This window comes from Lampris incognitus, chromosome 2 (assembly GCF_029633865.1).
Source record: "Lampris incognitus isolate fLamInc1 chromosome 2, fLamInc1.hap2, whole genome shotgun sequence".
Lineage (NCBI taxonomy): Eukaryota > Metazoa > Chordata > Actinopteri > Lampriformes > Lampridae > Lampris > Lampris incognitus.
The window spans coordinates 39,775,523-39,793,415 of NC_079212.1; the positions used below are offsets into that span (position 1 = coordinate 39,775,523).

At 41.5% G+C, this 17,893-nt stretch overlaps 1 protein-coding gene across 4 annotated transcripts in view; it reads left to right on the forward strand.

Annotated features, from left to right (window-relative positions):
* The first annotated feature begins 1,642 nt into the window (after positions 1–1,642).
* Positions 1,643–17,893, forward strand: part of LOC130106592 (voltage-gated potassium channel subunit beta-2-like) — a 77,251-nt gene continuing 61,000 nt past the window's right edge. For 2 of the 4 annotated variants that reach the window (XM_056272753.1, XM_056272754.1), the window contains exon 1: positions 5,928–6,385. In XM_056272753.1, coding sequence (XP_056128728.1) covers positions 5,928–6,385 — 458 coding nt within the window. Of the gene's footprint in view, positions 1,720–2,662; positions 2,705–5,927; positions 6,386–17,893 lie in introns of those variants that run through there. The other 2 variants (XM_056272757.1, XM_056272758.1) reach the window with 2 other exon arrangements.

A 17,893-nucleotide genomic window follows, 5' to 3' on the forward strand; every position in this document is an offset into this window, starting at 1 on the left:
ATATACAGAGTTGTGTAGTTGTAATACATATGTTAAATATATCTGTACATAGTGCAGAAGTGGTATGGCAGAAAGTGAACAGTGCAGAATAAAGCGAGGCATGTGCATTTTGAGAGATAGAGTGAGAGAGAGTGTGTGTGTTTTTTTTTTTTTTTGTGAATTCTAAAATGTCCATAGTCTGTATTCAAGAGTCTGATGGCTTGTGGGGGGGGACTGTCCTTAAGCCTGTTGGTTCAGGTCTGGATGCGCTGGTACTGTTTGCTAGACGGTAACAGAGTGACCAGTTAGTGGCTGGGGGGGCCTCGGTCCTCAACCATCACCGGGCTTTTTTCCTGCACCTCTGGGTGTAGAGGTCTGGCATGGCTGGTATCTCAGTCCTGGTGATGTGCTGTGCCGTTTTCACCACCCTCTATAGAGCCTTGCGGTCAAGGGTGATGCAGCTGCCATAACAGGCGGTGATGCAACCAGTCAGGATACTCTCAGTGGCACATCTGTAGAAGTTGCAGAGTATCCTGGAGTCGGTGCCAAACCTCTTCAGCCTGCGGAAGAAGAAGAGCTGTCGTCTTGCCACATTGATGGTGATGTCGGTGTGGTGTGACCAGGTCAGGTCCTCGCTTATGTTCACCCCGAGAAACCTGAAGCTGATGACTCTCTCCACTGCTGTCCCTCTGATGTTGATGGGGGTGTGTCCTTCCTCCTGCAGCTTCCTGAAGTCCACTATCAGCTCCTTAGTTTTGCTGATGTTGAGATGGAGGTTGTTGTCCTGGCACCACATTGTCAGGGCTCTCACCTCGTCTCTGTAGGCCATCTCATTGTTGTCTGTGATCAGGCTGATGACAGTGGTGTCGTCAGCAAACTTAACGATTGTGTTGGAGCTGTGTGTGGCCACGCTGTCATGCATGAACAGGGCAGTAGGAGGGAGTTAAGCACACAGCCCTGGGGGCACCAGTGCTGAGAGTCAGTGTGTAGCAGGTGCTGGTGCCCATCCTCACTTCCTGGGGTCTGCCTGTCAGGAAGTGCAGGATCCACCTGCACAGGGCGGTGTTTTGTCCTAGGTCTTTGAGCTTACTGACAAACTTAGAGGGCACAATGGTGTTGAGTGCTGAACTGTAATCTGTCTGTTATCTGAACTTTCAACTGAGGGGAAGAATTTAACTAACAGGACTTTGAATCGGAGGTGTTCAACGCCACAACTTTAAATAAACAAACTTTCTATCCTGTTTGAATTAAATAATATGTTTCCATATTTCTAAGATTTTTTGGCTTATTTAGGCACATGACTTCGTTATTATTAAAGGATTTTTTTTTACAACCTGGGTCGTATTTTGCCATGGTGCATGTAGAAATTGAGGTTGTAAAAAATAAAAATAAATATCCTGTAAACCTTTTGGAAGAGTATTGTAAGACATATGGATATAGCCAATTAGGTAATCGACAGAATTTATCAGTAGCCCTAAATGACCTTTTGTTACTTCTCATGCCCATTGTGTTGTCCTGCCCTATCCAGGCTTGTGAGGTTTAGTAAAGCAAAGCCCCTTTATTTTGATATTCTCACAGGTTTGAACATTGTGGTCTTTACTCATTTGTCCTGAAAGATGGGAGTGTATCCCTACCTCACAGTAGTTTTACTCCTCCAGGCCTCATGTATCCTGAATCCACCACAGACTCCCCGGCACACCTCTCCCACAAACAGCATGCTTCCCCTGGCATGATCTACAGGTAAGGTAATCCAGACACACGTATGTTCTGTCTCATGCAGCATTAGCACAGTAAACGCCTCATATTAAATGAGACAACTGCAACAGAGGACACACTACATGCATTGCTTATTAGCATTAAGATCCATGTAGCATTACAGTTGTACAAGAGCATTAGATATATTTCAAGAGTGGTGGAAAACCAAAGTGTCCAATGTGCATATTGTATGTTAAAATGGCAGGCTGATTATTTTAATTTAAATTGTGCCAAAATATGTTAAACCTTAAATAGAAAAGAGTTTAAGGCATCTATCCAAATCCACATTGATCACAATGTCCAATCAAGGCAGGAGAAACGGGAAGCTGTAGAAATTGGGAAGTCTAATAATGCACCTGGGTAGCTAATAGAAGCAAACCCTTAATTTATACCCAACTTTAAAATGTGCTTGGGTTGATCATAAAACAGTCTGATTGCTCTTATTCTCAGGAAAATGTATCAGAGATATGTGGGGAATGAATATCTACCTACTGTTGACACGTCTTTGATAACGTGTGTAAATGTAATGTGGATAAATCAGATCCAGATAACATTTGGACCCCAGTCTCATAGAATGCAAACAACTGTAAAGAAGAAGTGTAAAGAACCCTCTAAGAGCCCGTCAGATGGACTATATCTTGAGCATGGTTTATGACAAAGATGTGAGGTCACAATATCAGTGACTATACCAGTGTTGTTAAAACTGCAGCCTGTAGTACCTGAAGCGGACACTAGGAATGCTATTTGGTCATGCATCTACTGTAAACCTCCAAAATATATTTAATGGACAGCTGATGAACTTACCATGTCCTGTCATGTCCAATGACGTTAATATTTTTTTCTTGTATTTTTCTTTGTCTCTGTTGTCTCCTCTCTCTCGCTGTCTCTTTCCGTCTTCATCTCTCGAATGGTGCTCTCATGATCCTAGTGCACGGTATGGCAGCCCGAAACGACAACTGCAGTTTTATAGGTAAGCTCACATTTCCCAATCTGGCTGCTTAAAAACTTTGTGACTTGACTGCGTCGAATCACTCACTTCATGAATCATGAACATATACAGAAAAACACGAAAAACACTAATTTACTTTTCGCTGGGTGCCTCGTTTTGCCACATTCAGCGTGACCCCACCCCACCACCACCACACACACACACACACACACACACACACACACACACACACACACACACACACACACACACACACACACACACACACACACACACACACACACACACACACACACATATCCATGAGGGCACACAGATTTTTCTAGCTTGGGGGAGACAGTACAGCCGGCAAATTGTTTCCTAAATTATAGATTTTACTGTTGGAGGACAGGATGGTAGCTGTTAGTCAGAGAGAAAATTTGAATTGCCAAGTGTACTCAGCAGTAGCATGCTGGTCACAAGTTAAACTGAAGTCAGCGGTTATCTCTCTAGAACAATTACAGTGGTGGTGATGGTAATACAGTCTGTGTTACATGAGTACACATAGAATATACATGTTCATAGCCAATACTTGAGATTATAGCTGCTGTATGCTTTGGTTTGTGTTCGTATGGCCTGTATTTTATTTTATTTATTTTTTCATTTTGGTTTTTGTTGTTTCACTGTCTCTTATTGTGTAACGTCGTGTATGGGGCATAATGATGCACAATGTGATCCACTTCTTAATCTGTAAGTAGTAGTTTGATTAGTGAGAACACTCACATTAGTAATCACTCTAAACCTGTCAAATTTCTCTTTCTATTGCACTCCCACTCTTTCTTCTCTTTTCTCATCTCTCTCACACACAGTAGTTCTGGGTAGTGATGTTTCATGAGTTCAAATATGTATTTAAAACAGCATACTAGTGATTAGACTGAAATCACTGCATCATGTAACAGTCTGCAAGTGAGAAATTGGTGCTATATATGATGATATATTAATAGTTAAGGAGTTTCTGTTGTTATTTGCATGGTGCTGTACTGTGAAACAGTCGGGCACAGAACAGAACCTCTTGGATCGGTTTTAATGCATACCTTTGTAGACGCAAAGCAAGACGGTTGTGTTTTACACGCACAGAGGCACACCAGCCTGGGAACACGCAAAATGAAGGGCTTTTAACATTCTTTCTGCTGTTTCAGACAATCAAAAGCTTTTAGTGCCAACGTCAAACTAAATAATTTACTTATGGGAATATTTGCTGGGCTTTGCAGTGCAGATAGGGGGCAGTGATAGGGCTTTTTGTGTGTCGTATTACCAAGTAAGAGGGGTGGAATGTCGAGCATTGTTAACCGCTCCTCCAGCTAGACACATAGTAGTGGTGGAGCTGCCCTGCTTGGCTTTGGGCTAGGCTTGATAGAAGAAGTCCGGCTGTATTTGGCTACTGACGGCCTCCACCATGAGCAGCGTGGTTCAGAACCCCTACATCGGCCGGACACCGAACACCCGGGTAAGTGGCAGAAAACGGTGCAAGTGCTGAGAAATGGATGGATGGAGGAAGGGATGAATGCATGGCTGTTGCATTGACATGTGACTCGTGTCTGGCACTTGTCTGGATCCTTACTGACATGTTGTCTGAGGAAGATCATGGCCCGCCAGGATGTTGGGACGCGTGGTTCTTTCGGCTCCAGCTCCTTAATCTTTGGGAAACTGTTTTTTTTTCCTGCTCGGCCACAGTGGAAGCAGTGAGATGATATGTTCCATGTTAGTCACCAGGACAGGATAAGAGGGTCCTGAAATATTCAGCAGCCTGGCTTCTCCCGGTAGGGGCTACTGTGGCTGGTTAGGAAAATGCTGGGGCGTTGATGTGGGAGGAATTGCAGAAATGCTCAGGAAGACCAGAGATGACGCTCTTGGTGGTAAAAATGAGATGTTTAGGAGGAGGAAGTTGTAAGGTTGGACAGTATATTGATTTCCCAGCAAGTAAAGAACAATATTTGTTGTTTGCTGTGCTGAACAGTGCGCTTTGCTGTTGACTTGTATTTTCAAGTTATCCCAGAGGGAGCAGCGTAGCCCAGAAATGTAGCATGTGTCTATCAAGTTTTGTGTTGGTTTGATCGAGGACAAGTTGCATTATGTCCAACCTTGATGCCAGTGTTTAACAAAAAAACAAAAAAACAAAAATTAAAAAAAAATCACCCAATTCATTTGTGTGGCTAAGATGATTAAAACATTAATGTAGACAGAGACCCATGATGTGAATTGAATATTATCATTACCCAGAAGGCTTTTCATGACTCTGTAATGAATCGTTAAAAGACAGCACAGACAGTGACTTGATTTGACAGTGGCCCGTAAAAAAATTCACATTTTGTGATTTATAACATGTATTAAACTGTTTAGAGCTTTTATAGCAAGTTATATAGGTGTACTCTGGATAAGTTCAGGATAATTTGGTGCATGTGGACAGTTTGTCTATTTATTATGCTGCACTGTTGTTATCTGCTTTCTCATCCAAGCCTTTGCTATCGTCACTTGTTTGTTACGTTGCATAATACTTAATAATATTGCCTCTACTTGTGCTAATTAAGGGACAATCGGTTCTCGAGATCATGTCTCCTCAAGCCTTCAACCCCTACCCCATCCCCCCATCCAAGGTGGCACAGATCTATCCCTCCCTGCATCTAATATTTTTCATGCATGCCAAAATGGCACAAGTCCTTGTTTCTGGCACCTGGGAAAGTTTGTTTGCATGTTTTTTTGTGCACCGTTGAGAACACAGTGACCATTGTGCATGCTCACATAAACATAATACAACAAAATGACCCTACTTGTCTTTCTCTTGAAGTTCAGCTGTGAGGAACTCCCTATCACTATTTTCATCGAGCCATGGTTTTCAAACTTGAATAATTGGTCTGAAAAGGGGAGGGGTGGCGGTTGGTCAGTAAAGGGCAGCTCTGATTACACTACAAGCTATGATGCATGGAGCTGGGGATGATAGGAGGGGAGGGGTGGCAGGATTGTTCTGTTGGCCAACCACCCTCTCTCTCCGATGAGCAAGAGGAACAGGTGCTATTTAAAGCCATGGCTCTCTCCCACTCCCTTTGGGCTCCAAAACCAGCCATGTAACACTAGTCCTTGCTAGGTCTGACTGTCCATCAGTCTGTCTGTGTGTTTGTGTCTTCGATGACCCTTGTTTGACACTACCTGCACCCCACCTGGAGACACCATTTTGACTCTCAGCTGGTTCCGCACGAGCACATGGGGCATGTTTGCCACACACAGGAGTACTCTGACTGATGTGCGAGGCAGCCATGGGGGCAGCCGTCGCCTGAGCCGCCAAATGAGTCTTCCCCCTGCTGTCGATAACCTCCAGATGCCCAAGCCTGGAGGTGGCGTCGGTGGAGGTGTACCGCCCGGGATTCGAGACGGCAGCAGTGGGATACGGCGAAGCAGCAGTATCAGCAGTGGTGGTGGCAGCTCTGGAGGCAAGATGCTGTCTTTGTCATCCATGAGCGAAAGCGTCCGCAGCGGCCTGAGCTGCTTCCTATCGGAGCAGGCCCTGGAACAAGAGGAGAGGCAGCAACGCAGCAACCAGCTGGCCGAGTTCCAGCGCCTGCGTGAGGTACGCGCTGCCGCTCAGCTTAAAAACCTGGAGGACTTCCTTAAGATGAACCATGTGTCACTGCGGGACTGTGTGTCCTACACCACTGGTATGAGGTACAGGTAAGGAGAGGTCAGGTCCTCTTATGGGCCAGTGTTGTGGACCTGGGCTAGAATATACAGACAATAACTGTGGTCAGTAGTTAATCAAATATAGAAAAGTCCTACTAAATGAAATTAGCTATATTAAAATTTAAAAAGGATAGAGTGATTCAACAATCTTTTCTGTTTGTTAGTTAATCTGAATGATATATGAAGAACAGTTGTTTTAGTGTTCATAAGGGCGTTTATCTTTTAGCAGTACTTTTAGCAGTACTTTCTGATAGAAAGGAGCCAGGGGACACTGACATCAGTTGTAGTGTTGAACGTCCATTGACTGGCTTTACGAGACTCTCATTCAAATGATGTTTGGTGCTCCAAATTTTAATGTGATATAAATGCTGGGAATTCTAGCTACGTACCATGTTCTAGCATAAGAGATTGTGTTTATAATCAACAGTGAAACAATTACTACAACTGAAAAAAATTCAAGCGTTTTTATGGTGCTACTCTTGATATTTTTCTATTTGCATTTGTGCACTTTATGTTTTAAATTCTTTTAAAAAGAACAGTAAAAAAATCCTGTTAAAATTAATCATTAATGATTTTTTCGATTGATGAATAATTAATTATTACTGATTTTCTGACATTTTGAATGCAACCTTTATTCATTTGGTAGCGCACTATATTCAAGCATTTAAAACGATTTAGTTTAACTGTTTATCAAGTTTTGCAGATGATATTTTAGACAGAGAGGGTGGAATAAAATGGACATAGGAGCAGTGAAAGCTGCAGCACAGCTAGTGCTGTAAGCATGATCTCGCCAGGTGTTTGGTAATGGGTCTATATTGCAAGCATATGTTGTAATGCACTGGGACAATTAGCAATGAAGATGTCTATTTTGATTTGAAATTATACATGAACTATTAACCAATTATAATCAATATAATTAAAAATTGCAATTTTAAAAATGGTATACACACAGAGGTATACCTCGTTTAGGAAATAAAGGTAGAGGTCCATAATTTTGTAGTATATCCTTTTAATCACTGATCAAGGCCCCTCTTGAGATATTTAAAAAGTTTTATGCAAGAGTTTCATGGGGTATTGGCACCTGTTTAATGGTAACATTTTTCACCTTAGTGGGAGCCATTGTGGCATAAAACATTTGTTCACAACATTGCCACATCTATGGGTGTATATGAATTTGCAGGAGTTCGGTTTGTAGCCCAATCCCATACTTCAAAATTTATTTGTGAGAACAATTTGGTTTCATTTGGCTGTTGCCATCCATAGTTCAGGGTGTCTTCCACTACGTGTGTGAACCTTTCCACAGGTTGCATACAGTGTGGCTATGGGAATATGTCTCCATTCAGTTACTACACCATGACAGAATTGGGTTCCTGTGTATCACAACCTTGATAGTTGTTTTGGTCTGTCCATCTGCCTGCCCGTCTTTATTTAGGCACACACATATGATTGTTTTTCAGTGGATGAGTCAGAATAGAAAGTCTTTACTGGAGTCCAGCCACACAGGGAGGTGCTGGCCAGTGCTGGACTGCTCCAGTTAACCCCTGCCGAGGAAGAGACAGAAGTCTGTCATGTTCAGATAGTCCATCCTCATGTAAACTTCTGTTGATAAGTTATTTGTTACATGATGGAACAATTATTTCTCTATAAAGTAACTGGTCTCATCGTCCGTTTATTTAATTATATAATGTCCTATTTCAAGTCATACTATAGTTATGTACATAACAAAGATAAATAATTTAAGCAATTAAAACAATTTGAACAATCGTTTCAACAATAATCAGAGTCACATATGCTAGTGGATAGCCCGGTTCTGCTTACGAATGTCAAAAGTCATCTTCACATCAGCGGTCAAACGAGGGGAAGTAAAATGTCAACTTTACCTCTGTGATCCGATGTCTCAGTGCAAACCTTCATCTGTGAAGGACTGCCAAAGTCTTTGAAGAAACAACCGATTAAACCCGCCTGTAAATACTTGGTTGGCCATCTGCTTATGTTGAGAGATATAATTACTCTCTTCCAAATGCATCTGGATGTAATTTGAACCATAGGGAAAGCACCGAGTACACATGTAGCTAACGGCCATAATGCTGTCAGCAGCATCAGTGGTGATGTTCTCAAGTGTTAACCCCGTTACAGGCTGCAATACAGAGTGGCTTTTAAGTTCTGAAGATGGCATCGTTCAGTTTGTCGAACTTAGCAGACTCGGTGTTTGTTTTTGTGTTCTCTCCTCATGCTGCAAAGACAAGAACCCAAAGCTAGAAAAGTTGAAGCATGTAACTATTTCCCATTGATCATGCTGGTGACTCACAGGGCAAGCCAAACATCCAGTATGTTGGCAGTCCGTGTTCGAGGTTTGACTTGGTAACGGCTTTCACCCCCTACCTTTCCCAACCTCCCTCTTCCTTACTAACATTTATATGTACTCTAATTAAATCCCTTAGAAATAATTTGTTAAGATGTATGAAAATTGTCTCTTTAATCGAGAGGTTTAGCCCCAAGATTATGAAAACAACCATTGTGCAGCGATTATAGCATCATCATGGTGTTACTACAGCAGTTCAAGAAAATTATTTTCATTCGAACAAAGCTGATCATTAGGGCTGGGCGATATAGCTGAAAAGTTTAACACAATTACATGTTTTATTTCAGTCGATATCGATAATTATTGACCCCCCCCCCCGCTTTTCTCCGTTTCTCCCCAATTGTATCCGGCCAATTACCCCACTCTTCCGAGCTGTCCCGATTGCTGCTCCACCCCCTCTGCTGATCCGGGGAGGACTGCAGACTACTACATGTCTCCTCCAATCCATGGGGAGTCGCCAGCCGCTTCTTTTCACCTGACAGTGAGGAGTTTCGCCAGGGGGATGTAGCGTGTGGGAGGATCACGCTATTCCCCCCAGTTCCCCCTCCCCCAAACAGGTGGCCCAACCAACCGGAGGAGGCACTAGTGCAGCAACCAGGATACATACCGACATCCTGCTCCCCACCCGCAGACTGTAGGGATGCCCGACCAAGCCAGAGGTAACACGGGGATTCGAACCGGCGAGCCCTGTGTTGGTAGGCAACGAAATAGACCGCCATGCCACCCGGACACCATTGATCATTTTAATGACCTATTTTTAAATGATCAGGAGAAAAAAGGTTGACTTTAACCCCTTTATTTTGAATTCAACCACCTTACTTTGAATTTAACCACCAGGTGTTCTGATAGCGGGCAGCCTTGGGGGGGAGGCGACAAACAAACAAAAAACTTCCATACGGCGAGCTGACCTGTCCTTTTATATCAGCAATTTCCTCATTGTCTGCACTTGTTTTCTCACGCCACAGTTTCTGATGTGTCGGGGGTGTGCCAAGATGGCAGAGTGAGCAGTCAAACTTTGTGCAGGATCCGAGACCACTTAATTAAAAACCTTCAAAACTTCAAACACTTCCAGTCAAACGTCATAATTACATAGTTGCCCTCGTGCACGAAGCCTTTATTTCAGTTTGGCTAATTTAGCACTTCTAAGTTAGGCTCCAGCATCCCCGCAACCCTGACAGCAGGATAAGCGGTTTGGATAATGGATGGAAGTTCTTTTCTCATCGTGAGAGAACTATGGCTGGTGCTAACAACCATCACGGCTACTCATTAGCTGCTCTTCAACGAGCATGCGACCATGAGGATATTCCCTGGTTGGAGCAAGGAGAAGAAAAGTCCCGAAACCTGACTCATGAATCACTGCATAATGTGCATCATACCCCGGTGAAAAGCCCGAACCCAAAGAGACAAAAAAAAAGAAAAGAAAAAAAAGCACAATGTTCAGGAGGAAGAAGTCTGCAACAGTGTCCTCTTCAATGCCATTCCGACTCTCACTCGCAAATTTGATACCCAGGGTGAGCACATCCAAGCTGTGGAGTGGCAATTGAAGGCAAATACTGACGCAGTCATCAAAATAAAAGAGTCAGCTGATGCCAGTATACTTGCCTTGAAAGGTATAATTGAAGAAGTGGACAAGCTGAAAAAACCAGGTGGCTACACTACAGAAAGAAAACACATCGCTGAATGAAGCGTGTCTGGAGCATGCAAGATTCAAACAGAGATGCTCACTACGGCTGAACAGTGTCCCCGAGAGAGAGGGGGAGAACACCAGAGATGAAGTGATCTGACCAAAATTCCCCCCCTCTAAGCAGATCATTTGCAAAACACAGTGCACATGCTGGGCCAGAAAATGAGACCCAGGCAGATTATCCTACATTTTTCTATGAGAACTGTCCGTGATCAATTTTGGAAGATGTCGAAAAATGCCAGAATCTGCAACAATATGAAAATCCGCTTTAGAGAAGACTTCTGCAAAGAGGACCGTGAAGCCCACACCCGTCTCTGGCCAAAGGTGGAGGAAGCCAGGAAAAAGGGACTCAAAGCCTATCTGCGAGACAGTTACGCGGTCATAGACGGCTGCCGTGTGGCTCGTTGATAGAAGAGCATTGTTTTCTTTTCTTGCCACCAACAGAAGGTGGTAACCTCTGTGATTGTTATAAATGTTTTAGTTTTTTGTAGCCAAACCTACACGTCAAAAAGGACTAAAGAGTATGACGTTGTTTATCTAGCACACAGTATGCCACATGACTTTTTCTATCACAGTTGTTTGCTGGTTAAAGCTTTGTTCCTCTCTGACAAATTTTGGGTCTCATTAATATCTGACTGTTGGTTGATATTAACTTGTTTCTGGAAGGTTACTGTTTACACTAATCCTGCATTGAGTTGGTGATTTTCAAGTTACATGGTATGTCATTTTCCTTGTTATCGATAAATGTTAGGGCTTTAAGGGATAGCACAAAGCAAAAGGCTTTTTTTTTCTTTTTTGCAAGGAGCAGCCAAGATTTAATTGTTTCTTCCTACAAGAGACACATTCTATTAATAATGATGTCAGTTTTTGGAAATCCCAGTGGGGCAGTGGCGACATATTTCTATCCCACTTTACTTCGCATTCTGCGGGTATGGTAATTTTTTTTAACCATCTGTATGGCAAGTTTATTGATCATAAGTGTGATACCGAGGGCCACTGGATAATGGTGATTATAGAATTTAATGATTGTAACTACATTCTGGGCCCTGTGATGGCCTGGCAGCCTGTCCAGGGTGTCTCCCCGCCTGCCGCCCAATGGCTGCTGGGATAGGCTCCAGCGTCCCGCGGCCCTGAGAGCAGGATAAGCGGTTTGGATAATGGATGGATGGAACTACATTCTGGTGAATCCATATGGTTTTAATAATCAGGCCAAAAATAAGATTATTTTCCAATTCAGGTAACATGATTAATAATTGGCAAAATTTGTACACAACAGGCAAAGATATTGTTGCAGGAGACTTTAATGCAGTCCCAGATGAATAGCAAGACAGAGTTCCCACCCGGTTCAACGCTCATTCTTTTGACCCTTTGATATCTGATCTTTCCAATTCATGTGATCTTGTTGATATATTGCATATCTAGAAAAAAAATACACTTGGAGTAACAATACATCCTGCATCCCCACGACCCTGAGTAGGATAAGCGGTTTAGATGGATGGATGGATGTCCTCTAATTGTGATACTTGTCCTTCTCCCCTCACTGATCATTGTGCTATTACTCTCTTTCGTCAAGGACAGTTTACCACAACCTAGGATGTTCCACTGGAAAATTAACAGTAATTTACTGAAAAACACTTCATTTTGTAGTAGGAGCTTGTCTTTGATCAGTGAGGTCAAGCTACAAGTTGACTTATCACCCATGTATAAATGGGAGTTGCTCAAATATAATATTAGGAACATTGGCATTCAGGAAGGCAAAGAAAAATCAGCCAGTTTAAGAAGAAAAAACAGCTAGATATTATATCCAAAATAAATCAGCCAAACCAATCTGAATGATGAAAATAATCTCGAACTCCATCAATTGCAGTCGCAGTTAGATGACCTATACAGAGAAAAGGCAAAAGATGCATTCATCCATTCAAGAGCAAGATGGATTGAGGATGGTGAAAAGAATTTATTGCGCTTTTTTAATTTAGAAAGAAATAGACAAGCCAAAAAGGTAATAAGTAAACTATATATTAACAATTGTTTAAGGGAAGATCAGAATACTGTTGATAACCACATATGTACTTTTTATACGTCTCGTTACAGTTCTGAATACTCTAGGCAAGAGGCTATCTCTTTCTTGAATTTGCTGAAGGACTGGACCCCAAAAATAGATGAGAACTTTAAAGTTCAAACAGAAGCTGAAATTTCTAATGCAGAATTAGACTGCCATTTCTCAGATGCCTAACGGAAAGTCACCGGGCCCAGATGGTCTCACAACAGAATTCTTCAAACATTTCTGGTCTGAAATTAGAGAATTGATGTATGATGCTTTTAAAGAGTGTATATAAACAACTCTATCCTGTCACCTCCCATGAAACAAGGCATAATCATGCTTATACCAAAACCAAACAAAGACAAATTATCCTTGGATAACTGGAGACCTATTGTTCTCCTTTGTGGTGACTATAAGGTCTTAGCACACATTTATGCTAATAGACTTAAGGTCCGCATTTATCAAAGGGAGACATATTCATAACCATACTCGATTAGTCTTGGATATTCTTGATTATAAGACACTGATACCACATGATAGCTTCATTTTATTCTTAGATTTCTTCAAAGCCTTTGATACTTTAGAACACCCGTTTTTATTTAAAACCTTAAAATTGTTTGACTTTGGATCAAACTTTTGCAATGTAATTCAAATGCTTTGTAATGTTATTAAAAGCAGTGTAGCTCTCAGTCATGGCTTTTCAAGGAGATTCCCAGTTAATTGAGGGATTCGTCAAGGATGCCGGGTTAGTCCATTATTATTCATTATAGCTGCAGAATTGTTGGCGATTTACTTTGGAAACTCATCAGACATTCATGGTATTGAAATACTGGGTAAAGAATTCATAATTGGTCAATTTGCGGATGATACAGCATTGTTTCTAAAAAAAATAAGAATATGGTTACAAAGCAATAAGTGAATTCAACCTTGTCTCCAAAGCATCTGGTCTGACTTTAAACCTTAGGAAATGTGAACTTTTGACTGTTCATTGCAGTGATATAAGCAGCATAGCCAATATCCCAGTTAAAGAGGAGGTAAAATACCTTGGCTTAGTAATAACAGAAAATTTGCATAAAAGAGAAGATTTGAATATTATTCCCAGACTGAAAGCTGTACAGAAAACTTCAAATCATTGGCTCACACATAACTTGTCTATACTGAGTCGTATTTGTCTGTCCAAAGCAGAAGGTTTATCAAAGCTTATCTACCCTTGCCACTCTTTATTTACTTCATCAAAAGTGATAAAGTCATCTAACTCCATTATATTTACATTTATTACGAGAAACAAAACTCATTATTTACGGAAATCACAGTTAGTCAGAGATTATGTCAATGGGGGATTAAAAGCCATGGAATTTGAATCTGTAATTGCATATTTCAGGGTCAAATGGTTAAAAGAATGTATTTCACAACATCAATCTAAATGGTACCATATCCCTAGCAAAATATTCAGTAAGGTTGGAGGGATTGACTTTTTGCTGAGTTCCACAAACAAACATTACATTATGGAAAATTATATTTACCCACAATTTTTCACCACACAATTTTTTATCATGGAAAAACAGGGTTATTACCATAAATGGAAAATTAATTTTCAGAGCTAATTGGTTTGACAATGGTTTAATATTTGTACACGACTTACTGAATTCAGAAGGACTGTTATTATGCTTCGATGATTTTACTATTAAGTACAGAATCACTATTTCAAGAAAAGGTTATGAAAAAAAAAGCAAAGCAATTCCCATTCCTTTATTTCAAATGTTACAAAGCAGTATACAATATTCTTCGATTGCACCTTCTTTGCCTTTTCTAAAGGTTGATGATGTCAATCTGCTGGATAAAAGATGTGATGACAGAAAAGTTAGTTTAGTCTTCAAATATAAAAATTTCGGGGACTAACTCTTGTCTTGTACGGGATAATATTGAGGCCCCTTTGAGAATGCAGTTTTTTTTCTTTTTATTTATCTTGTCCTATTGCTCCTAAGGTCACAGAAACCCACTTTAAAATACTATCAGCAATATACTCTGTTAGTGATTTTCTTCACACAAGATTTAAATTTCAAGTGGATCCTTGCATCTTTTGTTCTTCAGAAGCTGAAACTATTGGCCATCTATTTTTTAAATGCTCTTATGCTGATTTGTTTTGGTCTGATATTCATAATTGGTTATCTTTAAAACTGGATAATTGACCTTCTTTTACATATGGTGACATCATTTATTTTATGGTCAATTTAGATGCAAAAATTTCAGACCTTGTTAATCTCGTAATTATTTGATGTAAATATCATGAATTCTTGTAATGGAATGGCAGTACTCCCTCTTTCACCTTTTTCTTGCGTAGCTTTGCCAACTACTTTAATTCACTGAAAAATATGGGGGGGGGGAATGAACGGGAAAGCTAAATCATTGTACACATCTATAGCTCAGTCCTTGCCATTTTAAAGTCTCTTGCCTTGCTCTCTTGTGCTCCTTTCAAATGACCCTATTTGTTTTCTTTTTTGTGCTTTTTGATTTGTTTGTAAAATATTATTTAGTCGGTCTTATTTTTCATTATTCTGATATCTCTTTATATTATATTCACGCAATTGTACTGTATTATCATTTCCACCATTGTTGATGTATTTCCATCCTTCATCATGTATTTATTCCCAAACTTGTTGTGTATATTTTTTCTTGTATAAAAAATAAAAAAAAAGGTTTGTGATGTGTTACATGTTGGCGGTGTGATGAACAACACACCTGTTAAATGATTGGCTGTTTGTTCATCACTCGTAGCACACGCCATTATCAAGGCATATGGTAGGCTATTTATGAGCCAGGAAGGGAGCACACGTTATGTGCTTTCATGGCAGTTTGCTTTTAATGCATTTAAGTGAAACTATTGAAAGTTCCATCAAACGATTTTCTTATTGGTACTGATGAAGTGCCGATTGCTGGTACATATCACTTCATCATTTTATCATCCTGGCCTAATATCAATACATGTCACAATATCTGCATACATATGCATGAATACTGTCTAAGAATTCCCCTTAAGTGAGCTGTTTGGTAATATGAAGCATAATATTAAACCAAAACTAGTTTTCAAATAATACTCCCTCTAATATTGTAGACCTCATTTTGTGAGACATTTTAGATAATAAAGTTCCCATCAATTTTGTACAACAAAATTGTGTATCACAATATCAACAATATCCAAATTCCATCCTGATATGATACCATTGAAAGACGATAAATTATAATATTGAATTATTGCCCAGCCCTACTGAAAACTATAAAGTACAGTTGAAATATAACACCGGAGGAGATTTTGTTGGTCCTTCTATTGGTGTGGTTCATGTTTGATCGTGGTATTGAACCACCGTTAGGATTGTCTGGAGAGGAAATTTAAAGGTGATCGATGAAAATATTAACATCACAGCTATGACTGATTATTTGCAATCTGAAAAAGATTTTTTTTTTTTTTTTTTATTGTCTTCAGTTTCGTCAAGGAGGAGGACCCTTGTCTAAAAAACAAAAACAAAACAAAAAAACACAAGTGGTCTCCCAATGTTTTGGAAACATGATAATTTAGGCCCAGTTGAGTTTTATTCAGAGGGGTTGACTTGTTCGCTTAAGCTGCTTCACTCTACAGAAATAGGACGTCAGCTATTTCCCTGTGAGCCTTGGCTTGAATGAGGCTTACTGACTGAGGTACCACACACCAACTTGAGGCACGTGCAGGAAGAGCTGGTAAACCCCAAAATGGACTGATGTAGGAATGAACATGTGATCGGGGAGGGCAGGTGGCCCTTGCTAATATTTTACACACAAAGGAGGATGAGACAGGATTGTGGAGAAAAATGTTCTCAAAACTTTAGTCCCTAGTCCCTGACTATTATTTACATTAGAGAAAAAGACCACAAAAGAGAAGGGTCTGGCTTTCACTTGTTTTGGGACTGATTTTTCAAGGCCTTTTATCACTTTAACCTTAAGTTCAGCTGTTGGTCTCATCATAGCCCTGGTGAGTTTTGATAGCTCTTCTGTATGACTGTTGGTTTTAGTCTTCGAAACCCCAGGTCTTCTATTTAAGCCCTTTCTGAGGACAGGCTCTGCAACATGAGTAGTCAAGATGGCACCTCCTAGTGTGAAATCACCATCTATCTTGAGATGTTTATGATGAGGAGATGTTTGGTGTGAAACTTGGTTGAAGTATGGCAAACATAGGTAACTGTTAAAACTATCTGTGGTGGGCGTGGCCGGGACGTCGAGGATGTAGGACACGTTTCTCTATTGCTCCTGAGTTAGTGACCAAATTTATATATTTAATCTCGCTAAATCGTGCATGTCTTTGGTGGTCAAGCGTCTAAAGAGTCCTTTAAACGATTCACACTATATTTGAGGACTTTGAAGGTGAAATGACATCTAATCGACCGAAAACGGAGTCTGCAAGAGCAGGCCGCAATAAGCCTGCGCCCTCTCCTGAATCTGATCCGCTCCCAACATCGGGTGCTACAGCTAGTGCTGACAGCATGACAGTACTGACCGCGGAAATGCTACAATCCATGATGGGCTCCCTCAAAACCGATATTTTCGGTAAGATTGACACTTCAGCTACCACTCTCAGATCAGAGATGATACTGGTCAAAGACGAGCTTAAAAGATCTATCGAGAGGATCCAGAATAAACTCGACGCACATGGAGTCGTTTTATCAGAGCTGGAGCGCAGTGCTACAGATCACAGCACTCGGATTACCGAGCTAGAGGCGAACGTCGGCTCACTAACAACTAGGGTGACATACCTGGACAACAGATGCGAGGACCTGGAAGGTAGAATGCGGAGGAACAACATCCGTCTTCTGGGAATACCGGAGGGAGTGGAGGGCCCGCGACCGACAGAATTCGTAGCCGGGCTGCTTCAGGAGCTGCTCGGCCTGGATGAGAAGCCGCTGCTAGACCGGGCCCATCGCACCCTGCGGAGCCGACCCCGGGAGGGTGAACCTCCGCGACCATTTGTCATCAGGGTGCATTTCTTTCACGTCCGGAACGACATGCTGAAGAGATCTGGAGATGCGTCTCCTCTCCTCTACAAGGGTAGAAGAGTCTCGATATTTCCGGACTACACCACGGCTGTGGCCAAGAAGCGGGCTAGCTTCGGAGATGTTAAGCGCCAGCTGCGCGCCTGTCCCGGCGTGAAATATGGTCTCATCTACCCTGCGGTTCTGAGACTGACCCTGCTGGACAGCTCCACACACAGGTTTGAGGACCCGGCTGTTGCGGCCGATTTCATCAAAAACAGGGTGAAAAAAGCTGTCATGCCACCGCCGGGTCTGTAGCTCAAAATATCAGTTGGCTGGTCTGGTTAGCAGGCTAGTTAGCGGGCTGGCTGGTAGGCAGATTAGCTAGTGAAGTTGGTCTTGCAGTGCTCATTGT